General features: G+C 43.7%; 1 protein-coding gene across 1 annotated transcript; it reads right to left on the bottom strand.

Moving 5' to 3' along the window:
• Positions 1–511: 511 nt before the first annotated feature.
• LOC123828614 (zinc finger protein 709-like) lies at positions 512–14,057 on the bottom strand. The gene is given in 5 exon segments (XM_045853682.1): positions 512–1,553; positions 1,556–3,024; positions 3,633–3,693; positions 3,889–4,015; positions 13,901–14,057. Coding segments are annotated over 5 exon segments (1,842 nt in total). The 5' UTR covers positions 13,949–14,057; the 3' UTR covers positions 512–1,416.
• Between the last annotated feature and the right edge of the window lie 223 nt (positions 14,058–14,280).

The following is a 14,280-nucleotide window of genomic DNA, read 5'->3' on the forward strand; positions in this document are numbered from 1 at the left end:
ATCAGACAATATTCCCAAGTATAAGAGTCTGAATCAGTTTCCTAGTGGACAAGAGCTCTGACAAAAAAATCCAAACTCTGATGGATCTTTGATGTGGATCTTCTGAAAATATCAGTGGAAAATCTACATCTCATAGAAAATGAATATGAAACAGTTGGTGGTTTTGAGGATACTTTTGATTGGAAGTATAAAAAGAATCCTGACCATGGAATAAAATATGGTGTCTTTGAAACTCCTATGTAGCTCTCCCTGAATGATGGCTCCAAAATCTGACTAATGCCTTCCTTCTTTGGTGCTCTTTTTGAAGTCTTATGCAAGTAAAGGTGCTGGAGAATTCTAAGAAGGAACCATAAAAGGAATGAATTTTGGAAAACCCAGCTAATAACATTACTTGCAGCGATACATCCCAGCTCTAGATTTTCATCCTATCACAGGTCTCTCTTAAATCAAAGTCTGTTCAGCAAATAGTCAGAAAAAAAGAACCAAAAGTAAAAGTCCAAATGAAAATAACTCACATGAAACCATATTCTTTAATAAACTTGCCATAGCAACTATTCCAACTGTTTATAATTATAAAGAAAGGCTCTTTTACTTGAAATCCAAGAGAAATCTTGTCACTAAAAAAGGTAAAATATATATAATGAACTAGGGATTTACAGGAATTGCCACAAGTCCAGTAGGAAAATCCCAACAAATACCATACTGTCAAATTTCAATGGCCTCTTAGCACAAAACAAATAAAAATTAAACCTAAATGCATATGGAAATACACTTCAACTCACCCATCAATCCAACAGGTTCAAATAAGATTTTTAAATAGATTTAAGAAAAAAGTACTACCTATTAATCTTATACTGTTGTTGAATAGTACATATTCATTGTATAAGAATATTGTCCCTCTAATATCCACAATTTCTCGTTCCACTTCTTTACGCATTCAGTGGCTGCTTCCCGTATGTGGCCTGGCCGAGGACTGAACCCGCCGCTTGGGTGTACCTGGATGACGCTCTAGCCAATTGACCTACTCAGCCAGGGCTATTTACAACTTTATTAACAACTCTTCCGTGCTGTTGTCTGGAACATTATACATGGATTAATTTCCATTTGGCTTTTTCATTCTGCTTATATTTTTGTTTTGTTTGGCCAGTTTTCACATGTAAGGATGTAGACCATTAGACGTTGTTCCCACACAGTTTACACTCCTCTTTATCCAGGGAGTCTTCTCATGACTTTGGAAGGAACTGGGATGACTAGTCCTTCCACACTCCTTACATGTGTGTCTCTCAAGTGTGTATCACACAGATCTTCGAAGGGCTGTGCGACAAAGGCTTTATCACACTTAAATTCACAGAATTCCTCTTCAGTGTGAGTTCATGTATTTAAAAGCCTAAATGAGAAAACTACTGTTGTTTCTACTCAGGGTTTCCTGTGTGATTTCATGTCATCAAAACACCTGAAGCTCTTCAAACTTTGACACTGATAGGGCTTCTCATGAGTTTTTGTTTCTAAGGAACTGTAGGCTTTACCACACTGCTTACATTCCAGGGATTTCTCTGATGCTTTTTCTTATGAATTCTGAAGGAAGAGGAGTATCTGAAGGCTTTACCACACTGCTGGCATTCATAGGGTTTCTCTCCAGTGTGCACTCTCATGTGGATTTTCAAGGTCTGGGGACGAGAGAAGGCCTTCCCACAGTCCTTGCATTCGTTAGGTTTCCCTTCAGTGTGAGTCCTTTCATGTTTCCCGAACCAAGATAAACATCTGAAAGCTTTACCACAATGTTTACACTCATAGGGTCTCTCTCCATTATGAGTTCTTTTGTGTGTTTCTAAGGAACTGTAATCTCTGTAGGTTTTCCCACATTGCTTACATTCACAGGTTTCCTCTACAGAATGACTTCTTTCATGCTTTTGGAAGGGAAGGTAATACCTGAAGGCTTTCCCACACTGTTGACATTCATAGGGTTTCTCTCCTGTGTGTAATCCCATGTGTCGTTTTAAGGTTTGGTAACGAAGGAAGCTTCTCCCACAGTCCTTGCATTCATAGGGTTTCTCTCCAGTATGAGTTCTTTCATGTAACTGAAAGGAAGAGTAGTAACTAAAGGCTTTACCGCAGTCTTTACATTTATAGGGTTTTTCCCCAGTGTGAATCCTTTCATGTACACGGAATGAACTGGGAGAAATAAAAGCTCTCTGACATTCCTTACATTTATAAGGTCCTTCTCCAGTGTGAGTGATCATGTGTACGCGAATGCCTGAGAGGCCACCAAAAGTTCTCCCACATTCCTTACACTCGTAAGGTTTCTCTCCAGTATGAGCCCTTTCGTGTTTTCGGCAAGAACTGGGACAATTGAAGGCTTTACCACACTGTTTACATTTATGTGGCTTCTCTCCTGTGTGAGTCCTTTCATGTATTTGTAAGGAACTGTGAGATCTAAAGGCTTTCCCACACTCCTTACATTGATAGGGTCTCTCTCCAGTATGAGTTCTTTCATGTGCCCTCAATGAAGTGGAACAACTGAAATTTCTATCACATTCCTTACATTTATATGGAGAATCCCTAGCATGCATTATCATGTGTCTCCGAAATCCTGTCTGCCACATGAAGGCTTTCCCACATTCCTTACATTTGTAGGGTGTTTCTCCTGTGTGAATCCTTTTATGTGCTTGAAGGGATGCAGGAGCAGAAAATGTTTTCCCACATTCCTTACATTTATACTTGTTCTCTTTATTATGACTTCTCTCATGTTTTTCAGCCCATTGGCGATAACTGAAGGCTCTCCCACACACCTTACATCTATACAGTTTCTCCCCATATTTCTGATAGCTGTAACATTTGTGTCCAGTACATTTGACGTGCTTAGTCAGGGACGAGTGATGCATGAAGACTTTGCCACATGTGCTGCATTCATGCAGTTTCACTCCAGTGGTTTCCTTGTTTAGATTCCTATTTGAAATAAGAATGAAGTTTTCTCCATACTGACTACCCTCTTTATTTTTGCAGAGTTTCTCTACCATATAATTTCTGTAAAAAAAAACACACACACAAAAACAAAAAACAAGAAGTACAGTATTAATGATTTCATTAATAATTTTTATCTATTTAGATATTTAAACTATCCCTTCATATGAAAAGTATAGGCATTCTACCCCTGACCTGTGTGGTTCAGTTGGCTGGGTGTTACCTTGCAAAGCGAAAGGTCACTGGTTTGATTCCCGGTCAGGGCACATGCCTGGGTTGTGGGTTTGGTCCCCAGCTGGAGTGGTGTACACGAGGCAACCGATCGATGTCTCTCTCCTTTTCTTTCTCCCTCCCTCCCCCATCTCTAAAAAAAGAAAAGTGTAGGTGTTCTGCTTTGTCTCAGTTGTTTACAGTTCAATAGAAGAAATGTTCTGCACAAGGATTTCACCCTTTCTATTATTAAAACAGTAATCACATAAAATTCAATAATACTATTTTGAAGTAAGCTACTTTGCAAACACTGAACATCTATAAAAAAGTATTTTTGGTGAAAATTTTCTAATACAGTAACTCAATTTGAAGTAGGGATTATTTGTTTTGTTTCCTTTAAAAAAATTTCATAACATAATCAGATCTTCAAATCAGCCACTACTTTCTAGTGTGTGACTCACCTTAGTTTTCTCCCCTGGTTTTTATACAGTTCTTCAATGTCATGAGTGTTCCATTTTTTCCCTAAAATGCAAACAAAAAACCCCCCCCCAAATATTAAAATTAGAGAAATATTAGATTCTAGGTTCATTTTTGGGTATGACCATGCCTCATTTATTTACCATTGTCCCACCTTTCACCATCCAAATCTTGGAAAGAACACCAATGAGAAACACTTGTTCTCCAATTGATGAATTAAAAGTAAATTTTCATTCGTACCTATGGAGGCCAGGTTCTTGAAAGTTTTTCGCATCACATCCTTGTAGAGTTTCTTCTGTGAAGAATCAAGTAAGGCCCACTCTTCCAGGGTGAAGATCACAACCACATCCTCAATGGCCAGTGGGTCCTAAAACACCCCAAATATGTGTAGCATAGGATGAGTGAGACTGACAGCATTAGATGCCCAGATCCCATTTATATGAAAGTCACGTATTATTCTGTCATCTCCAAATATTTAATGATTGATTATCTTAAACTGTCTACACTGACTTCCTCATAAGGTAACAATATCACAAACACATGGAAATTACTTGTGCACTTTTACTGTGATCACATCACAAGTTGCTGCTCTCTAATGGCAGAGTCCAAGTATGTTGGGAAATAGTAGAATGTGATAAAAATGAAACAAGTATTTTCATTTTAAGACCATCAGTACTTTGTGAGAAAAACTCATATCCTTCCTTATTACTTACCACATACAGGCCTCAAGGAGGAAAGAGTCAGATCACTATATTTAATCAGTAAAAACAGAGTGAAGAGCTGAGAGCTTTTTCTTCCACTCCCAACACCACATGAGAGTCCAGGAAAGCTGTGGAAACCCAACTTGTAACAAGGTCCAGGTGGCTGTATCATCCCTAAAGCACCCTAGGCCTTTAGTGGATAGATGCAGCTGGCAAAATGAAAGTATTCTTATTGGGAGGTTAAAATATTCTTTTAACTTGTTTAAAATTCATCACAGAACTCTCTCTACTCTCTGATCACCTTTTCTGTAAACCCAAAACTGCTTTGGAAAAAGTACATTAGAAAGAAAATATAAAGACACTTGTTACAGTTTACCTCCCGTGGCTGACTGACGACTGAAATAGGACGTCACTCATTCAGCCAATCTGAACTAACTTGAATAAACCAGCAGGGTGCTCTACAGCCTGAGGGCAGTAAGGGAGGTGAAACTCCTACTGGACACCCTTGTTGGGGAGCATGGCACTGTGTATTCTCAGAAGTGCCATGGTTACTATCAGTGGATTCTGGAACTCCAATGTAGACCAGCAGTTTCGTGGTGAGTCCTGGTATAGTAGACTCAGTAATGTACAGACAAGTGTTACCTGGATTTATATTCTGGGTATCTGATCAAAGACATTCCCAGAACTCTTTTACCACAAAGGCACAACCGTTGAGGCAATTATCCTGGAGTCTATGTTGATGGGGCCAACTGTGGGCCAGTAATAAGACTACTGCCTAGTGTTTGATGAACTGAGTGACCCTGGGGCTTGGTTCTTTATCAGGAATGTCCCAATTAAGAGATGAAGGGCAGCAACTCTGCACTGAGATCCATCAGTTTTGTACGTGTATCATCATCCTGGAAGTGCGTGTGCTTCCCAGTGCCATGCATTCAGCAAATCCCAAAGAATTCCTGAGGAAACTGTCTAGGGGAGTTGTAACGTTTTCCACCACCACAGTATCTTTCAATGGACTGAACAGAGAAGGGGTCACTATTCTGCATGTGGTATATGCCACAGGACCAAGATATGGCTCCATGATATCACATGGACCTATCAGTAGGTGTCCTCACCTGGTGGGGCACTATTTTCCAGGCCAAAGGCATAACGGTCAAAGGCAAAGGCTCAACAAAGGTAACATGCTCAGTGTTTATGAAGAGTGTCCATTTTCAGGGGATCCCAGTACATGATGACAACTATAGTTCTAATGGCATATGGTGTAGGGCCTAGGGCAGGGTCACATGGGTAACTCCAGGAGGCATGAGAGGTCACTGAAGCCCCTACAGACAAGGCGACTTGAAAGACTAACAGGAGCCCTGGCTAGTGTGGCTCAGTTGGCTGTTGTTCTGCAAAGCAAAAAGTTGCTGGTTCGATTCCTGGTCAGGGCATATGCCTAGGTTGTTGGTTCGGGTATGTACAATAGGCAACCAATAGATCTTTCTCACAATGATGTTTCTCTCCCTCCTCCCCTTCCCCTCTCTCTTAAAAAACAAAAACCAAACAAACAAAACCAAAGGCACTAACAGGAGTGCTTTAAATTATGGCAATTTAAACGGTCTAGAGCCTTCCGTCATAGGGGTGTCCGCAAGATGGGCCAATTTGCCAGTAACAGCACAAATGGGCTCAAGTAAAACTTGTAAACAAGGATTATGTTGCCACCCCAACACCAAAAGCATGGAGCAGCTGTCTGATTACCAAATCATTCTCAGGGACTTAACCAGGTATCGGGGCCTTACGTTACTTTGGGTCAATGGCTTACCCACTTTTCACAAGCTCCATTTTTCAGTATTAGTATGTACTGAATGAATGTGAAATAAATGTCCTCTGAGAGGGATGTCATGAGTGTAATGTCATACTCGTGATCCTGGCAAGGCGTCTGAGGTTTCCCAAGAGGAACCAGGTAGAGGTGTATCATGTTCTGTAAGAGGTGAAGGCCAACTACAGCTGAGAGGCTGATCAAATTGGCACTGAACAGACCAGACTCTAGCCAAATCTGTGACAGTGGGACATTTACCAGTAGAAGGAGCCAGTAATTTCCTTCCGTAATGTTGGGGGCTGGGTGTAGGTTCTGTCCACTGCTACCACAGCCTCAAGATTATAGGATTCCACTGTGAGGTATTGTTCATTCTTTCCAGGCTCAAGAGAAGACCAAATAAGGCTGCTAAAAAGATAAGTATTGGGAATAAACACTTCTTCCTAAATAAGATTTTTACAATGGTTTTTGATCACTCAAGGTCCTGTTTAATTCATTATGAAATGGGTCATATTAACGAATTAGTATTAGTTGGGGGACAAAATAAACAAATAACAGACTCATAGAAGCAAAAAACTGACAGCTGTCCAAAGGGAAAGGGGGAAGAGGGAAGAGGGTGAATGGATTAAGCAACAAATCAGTAGTCACAGAAGAGTCACAGAGATTACAGCATAGGAAATATAGTCAATAACATGGTGGTAATCAGGCGGCTGTTTGAAGCATCAGGGAGGGGGAGGGGACCACTCTGTAAAGTACATGATTTTCTAGCCACTTTGCTGTACATCTGAAACTAATTCAGAATAATGTTAAATGTAAACTGAATTTTTATATTAAAAATATTAGTTGTGGATAAGTTCTGTGGCATCTACTTTGTCACGCCAATTTGAAAGTGGTAAAGACTTAATTTTAACTTATGAATCACAAGTTCAGAGCTTTCCCAAGTATTGGGAACTGCCCTGCCTGGTTTCAGAAGCTGTAACCCTCCCCCCCCTGCCCCCATGGTTAAGGCTGAGTGAGTGACCTTTGCACAATAAGCCACTAAGGAGACAAACCTTATCTCCCTGGCAGGGGTGCTGCCTCTGCTCCTTTTACTTCACCCTGCCTGGCCCCTAGTGCATGACCGGTTAGCCAATGACAGGGGAGATTCTTCAAGGGAGGGATGACCTAAGACTGGCATGGTCATGAGGGGGCCCTCAGGGAAGGACTTGGGGTGCTATAGCAAAAGGGAAATCACTCACCCCTTGGCTTTGACAGAGCCTGAGTCCTCATTCTGCCTGCAAGAAGTCTCCTAATCTCTCGGCTGCCTTACTTCCCCTGCCTGATTTAAACCTGAAACAATCACAGAGGGTGGTGCAGCCCTGTGCTGGAAAGGGCGGGTTCCCCAGGCGATCAGGCCTAAGAAAAAATACATAAAATCCTGTGAAATCTGCTTTGCTAAGAATGTTCTCAATTTTCTGATAAGGGTCCAAGCACACAATGAGTTTGTTTCCCAAAGTTTGGTAGCCCTTTAGCTAACAGACCCTGACTCAGAATAAGCCCTCATAGTTCTTTGTATGTTATTTATTGTTTGATCCTTACTGCCTGACAATGATTAATGAGCTTTACCTATATTCCTGTGCAAAATGAACCTAATAAAAGCCATTGAGGAAAAGGCTCCAGCCCTTCTCCTTTGAGAGATCAGCCACCTTTCCTCCCCAAGCAGATCATGTCTTGGTAGACCTATTCTCATCTGCAGTGGGCGGGGGTCTGTAGGCAAAGCACCCCATACGCAAGGGGTATTTTAGGACAGTGGGTGATTGTTACAGGGTGCAGCCAAGAGGGGGACCCCAAATGGGCATTTGAAATGGGGTCCAGAACTTAAGGTGTCCAGGAGATTTTAAGATGTCTCCATCCCCCCACCCAGGGTGTGGGTTGGGGGAAGGGACAAATGGAGCAAGGCCATTGAGATCTGTTTTGCATATCAACAGCCTTGCAGCTACCCTCTGGCATGGTCATTTAACATATCTATAGCCTTTGGCTGGTGGCTTAGATATGTTAAATAGCTGTGATCATCTCTGAGCCAGGGGAATGGAAGTAACTTCCCCACCAACACGTGACTGGGGGCAGATCCCCCAAGCTACAGCGCCTGCGCCTGCGTGGGACCTCGGAGAAGATTGGCTCCAGGACATGGGGCCACACCTGCCCAGACTCAAGATGGCAGCCCAGTAAAGCTGGAAGGATATGAGTTCTGGCATGTGAAGCCGAGTGTGGGAGGAGTCGGAAATGAGGCTGCAGAGGAAGATTGGCCTCGGGGATTTAAAACCCAGACTTGCTGGCCATTAGAGGAGAACCATGTGGCTGTGGAAGCGCAGAGAGGATCACGGCCATTGAAGGGAGAACCATGTGGCTTTGGCAGAGTGGGGACTCTCCCCTTCCTGCAGCCCTGAGAGGGAGAACCACAAGGCCTGGACAGAGTGGGGACCCCCACAGCTTTAGAAGGGGAACCACCACCTGGTTTTAGCAGAGATCCCGGCGACTCAGCTAAGGGTGCCGGGAACCCAGGGAGGTCTCCCAGTCGAGATGGAGGACTAACTGGGAAGAACCAGAGGACTGCCTGAGCCATGGACTTCTATTTCCTTTCCTGAGATACGGTACTCTGGACTGGGCAAAGGGGGAAGGAAGGAAGGACTGTGTCTGTTTGTGGGTGTTTTAAGGGACTTTGGGATTTTTGATAAAGACATTAGGTCACTACTTTAAGTTTATATAGCATTAAATAAACATTTCCTTTCCTTTTCACGAATCTCTGGCATTGAGAGACGTCTTTCCTCTGGCGGCGGACATAACGGACCCGGGGCCTTCTTTCAATAATAGTATATTGTCCCAGGGCCCCCTTGTTCTGTTCTGTAACATGATGACTATGAGGAGTTTGCGCAAGGTAAGAGTTCTGCTGGTTGAGGCACGGTATACCTATTTGTTGTCTGTGTTGCATAAAGAAATTCCCCTAACGTGATGAGGTGAATTGCTTAAATTTACTGGGATCCCCAGGTATACCTGTAAAAAAAACATCCAGTTTGATTAATTACATAAAGCTTTGTGAACTAATCTATGAGAGGAGACATCACTATTATTTCAAACCAATGTTGCAGAGAACAGAAAACCCAACAGAGACCTTTCTCTTCTGTTATGTTAAATTCTTTCAGTTTATTTTGCATTTCCAATCAGGTCAAATTGTGGACCTTTGTTTTAGTACCTTTCCCCTACACTGCCCCACCCCCATCCTTCCTGTTTTGTATTTTAGGTCACTGGATATACTTTTGCGGGGGATGTCCTGTTTATCCTGGTATTGGTAACTGTCACTCCTCCAGAGGGCCTCAGGTCATTGCCACCATGGTTATAAGCCTCCTCCATGACCGCTGGTTGCTTAATAGAGTTTAGGTACCCTGGGCTTAAAGTGGTTGAGGCGAATCCCTTGGCTGTGCCACACAACCTTGTCTGTGAGGTTATGGGTGTCATCTCCCATAACTCAGAGGGTCAGGATCTGTGTTGCAGTACAGACAGGAGCCGTGTTACTTAAGGGTCCCAGTGAGCCTTCTGATATTAGGCAAGTAGACTTGGCCCACTCTGAAAAAAAATCACTCTTTAAGCAGTATGGGCTCACCTCATCCACAGGGCAGAGTTATCCTCATCCTGTGCTAATTCCTCCTCTAATTTGGAGGACCCCAGACTCACACTGTCACTCTAAACACACAGTAGGGTTCCAGCCAAGATATCAAACCAAGCCCATTATAAGGAGGGTTTGATTCCGATGCTCCTGCTCCCAAAGTTTGAGCAATTACAACCCTCAACTCCAAGTCTATATACAACCCAGGCTCGGTGGGTCAACAGTGTGTCACAGGGCAGCACAGGGGATGGCGGGGGGCTCCCAGCAGACAGTCAGTCACAGAGCAGGAGCCTCCAGGAGGAAAAGGAGGGCCGAGGCTTTGGTTTTCTGTAGTCAAACATCAAACACGTGGAGTTTGATCACTCATTATAAGAATAAACACAGGCAAGAAAAAAATTGGCATCAGCATGGGCTTGTTTTCATATAAAGAAACACTAACAGGGTGATCAAGAAGTGATCACCGCTGGTTATCTGAGGGAGGACGGAGTCAGGGCCCAGGAGTGGAGCAGGGTGAGGGCAGGGCATCTTCTGGGGTTCGTTTCCTGGCTTAGGAATTTTTACACCTTCCCATTCTTTATTTATTTAAAACGAGGGAGGAAATTTAGACACACTATACTTCCCTATACTTAGTCATTATTTTTAATTCACTTTTAAAGTTAATTTAACTTCTGCAGAGAAAACTACTCCAAGATTTAAGACCATAAGATACTTACAAATCTCTAGCTAAAGGACAAGGGGTATACCCGTTTGTCCCTCCGCTATACATGACATGGGATATTTTCAGAAATGAGTAGCATATATCATGACGCATTAGGGGATTTCAATTAAGTCCTGAAAAGGACTAGGAATTACAGATTTACATAAAATTGGGGGTGTTTTCTTCATAACAATAAAAAGAGAAATCTAATTGCCTTTTCCTCCCATCCATTAAAATAAATTAGGAGTAGTATTCCCTTTTAAACGTCAAAGTTCTCTAGGGACATGCACAAACAATCCTGACCTAAATATGGAAACATCACCTTAAAACTGAAAAGCATCCATCTCCCATCTCTGAATCAACCTACATTTTATTTTACTTTTCTAAGTAGGTCCATTTAGGAGTCAGAGGTTGAAGGCCTCTATGGAAGCCACAGGGACCAGCCGAGGCTCACACAGGACGAGGGCTGGGGCAGGACCCACTCTGTGTTTCCGGGTGAGAAGGAAGCGGAGATGGGCAGTAACCCTCCCGTGCCTGCGCTCCAGAAAGAGGGGAGGGGAAAGAGGGAAAGAGCTGTTAGTGCTTGTGCGTTATCTGGGGATTAAGACTAGGGGCCCACCTCACTGTGGGAGTTTTCTGATACGTGGAGTCGTTTGAGTCCAGTTAAAGCCAAGGTGAGGAGTTTCCTACCATTCATGAGATCCAGACAAGAATTAATTACATTTAAAAACCCTAGGTACACATGGGAACCAGAATGCAAAGGGCTGCAATATTCGATGGAAAAAGGAATCCAAGAAGAATAAATACTGGAATCAAAAAACATGAGCAGTCTGCTTTTCTACAGTTCAAAAGGAAACCCACATTCATAATGTTTAACATATTCTCAGACTTAAGATCTAAATATTCCCAGCTGACAACTTCTACAGTGGGTCAGCCCCAGGGGGAGGGACACCAGAGCAGCCCCAGTACTGAATTCCGAGCTCTCCTCACCCTCCCCTCTCCAGTAGGGCACGGGAGCGCTCCCTCTCAAGGCGTCAGTTCTCACAAGTGAGGGAAATCTCAGCCTGATCTGGTTTAACTCTGACCCAGACGAACCCCCAAATTAACAAATAATTTTGTCAACAAGACAGAACCCTGACCTGTTTCACAGACTTCTCCACATGTAAGAATTACACTCTGAGCACACCTACACTGTGGATGCAAAACTGAAACATAAGGTCTAAAAACCATCTGGGCCTAGAAAACCATAACCACAACCTAGGAAGGCGTATCGGGGACCCCCTCCCCCATGTGCACATACACCCCAGCTTTCCAGGGCTGTAGCTTCTCAGTGTACAGGCTCCTTCCATGGAGAGTGTTGGCAGACAGGACAGCTGTAGGCGGCAGCTCCCTAGGAAGATCCACTGGGCCTTCAAGAACTTCTTTTTGCAGGGGCCCTTAGCTTGTGTTCCGCAGTGGAGGTACTTGAAACATTACTGATACTTAAAATTGACACTGTGGGCAAAAAAGGGGCCACATACTAAACCTGACAAGCTTAGGGGAGGCCTGAATGGTGGCCTTACAAACTCAGAGACCTAAAGAAAGGACACAGGATGGTCTGAGATTAAAACTTTTTAACTGAACGCAGGCCATGGTAGGTAGTCAAGTCCTAGGCCCAAATCTTCCCTGACAAAGGCTAATCTTTACCTTCACTGAGCCTGTCTATTGTGTTTTTTGCACCTAAGATAACAGAGCTTTGGAATGTCAGAGTGATTTCCTCCCCCCTCCCCACCCCACTACACCAGAGCAGAGACCACAAAACCTCTCATTGTTATTGTTATCATGTTAATTTAAGTGTTAACTATCCCATATCCATTTATGTAAAAGAAGTTTGTGTCTGTTTTTTTCCTTTTCAGCCAATTCACAAGATCCCTCCCCACCCCCACTGCTTTGCTTCCCCCTTCCCCCAACCTACCACCCACGGATTTCAAGCAATCCTTTATTCTCCAGATTTTGCTTCCTGGCAATTGTCCTCAGTTTGGCTCAAATAAACTCATAAAACTTCTCTACAGGTTTAAACGTTTCTTACATTACAACAAAATCCAGTTTTTGAACAGTTTAGCAAAATCCCTTAAACCCAGTGTTTATGTGGAAAGAAGGGAAGAAAATTGTATAGCATTTTTACCAGTTCCACCAGAAAACCATAAATATCTGTTCCTTTCAGATAAATAGATGTAAAAACAAACAAAAAAACCCCCACAAAACCCCAAAACCAAAATAACAAAAGAAAAGTAGGTATTAGTTAATTATTATTTGTATGGCAAGAAACTGGTTTTAATCACACTTGAACACTTCTGGTCTGTAAGTCTGACCCCTGGAATTTCATTTGAAAACAACCAAAAGTAAGGGAGAGGCCTGAGAAACTTACCACAACAGCCCCAGGAAAGAGTGAAAATCAGAATTTTTAACAAATAAAATGTAGTACAGGAATATCTTATATTTTCTCATATTCACACCTTTATTGCCTGTTTGAAAGTATTTTAAACTGTCTTTAAAGCTCTATAAACTAAATACATTTTATCCTTACTGAAAAACAGAGGCTTAAGTGAATAATTTGTGTGACAAATTCAGGGAAGGGGCAGTGCTGACAGGAGAGAACACCCAGGAAATTTCCAAAGAGGAACCTCCACCCAAAGGACTTCCCGTAGGATGTTTGTGCCCAGGGAACATCCTGGGCGGTTAGACACAAGGATGTCATGGAACGTAGTTTTGGGGGTGGAGGTATTTTCTGTTTCCTCTCATGTAAAATATCCACAAACAGAATTTTTAAAAAACGAACCATTCACGCCTCCTGGGGAAAATAATAGTTAAAATATTTGCTCTGTTTGAAATGCACCACGGAGAACAAACATTTGACAGTGAAGTGAATCGCAGAGAAGTTGGTGTTTGGGAAGGAGGGGATCTCACATTCAGGGATTTATTGCCAGCCCGAGGAAAAGGTAGGCTGGTAGGTGGGGGCGGGGGCGGGGTCGTGAATTTCAGACCCGGCTTCTCAAACATTTGGAAACCTTAGGAGAAAATAGGTACTACTGGGGTGAAAATAGGGACCGTTGACCCCACAGCTAATCCCACGTACGAATTCCCAAAGACTAAGTTACTGTCCTGACGACCTCGCACCGCACCATCTCTGGAGACTCGGGGCTGCGGGCGCAGAGCTGCCCACAGAGGCGCCGGGGTCTAAGTCGCCGTGCAGTGACGCGACTGGACGCCCGGGGACCCGGCTGTCGGCCCAGCCCCCACGCAGCGAGCTGGAGGGGACTGCGGTCCTGCGGCGGCCCGGGGAGTCGGGTCCGCAGGCTCCGGGCTTGACCGCTGGGAGGTCGTCCAGCAAACGGTTCCAACCAGTCCCTCGTCCTAGTCTACTGACCAGGCCCCCGCACACTCACCATTTCTGGATTTCCTGGGTCTCCCTGAGTTCTTCCCACGACACCCATGCCAGCGCAGATTACACCAGGACAGAGGTTGAGGAAGAGGCTCCAGACACACGAGATCAGCAAACCCCAAGAAGGCTGGAGAGAGAAGGAACCCACCAGCCGCTTTGTACCTCACCCCACCCACCTGCCCCAACGGCATCCTTGATTGGACACTTCTCCAGACCCCACCCCCTTATTTCTGATTGACAGCAGGCGGGAGGGCGCTAAGCTCTTCCAAACCAGCTGGAGCTCCTCCAAACCTTAGCAGGCCTGGTATATTTGCATTCAAATACAAACTTTTCCGGGGTTAGAGCTGACTATGCCCAGCATTTTGTGAACCCTTGGGCACAGGA

Source organism: Phyllostomus hastatus, unplaced genomic scaffold (assembly GCF_019186645.2).
Source record: "Phyllostomus hastatus isolate PE091 unplaced genomic scaffold, TTU_PhHast_1.1 phas_contig_98, whole genome shotgun sequence".
NCBI classification, from domain to species: Eukaryota; Metazoa; Chordata; class Mammalia; order Chiroptera; family Phyllostomidae; genus Phyllostomus; species Phyllostomus hastatus.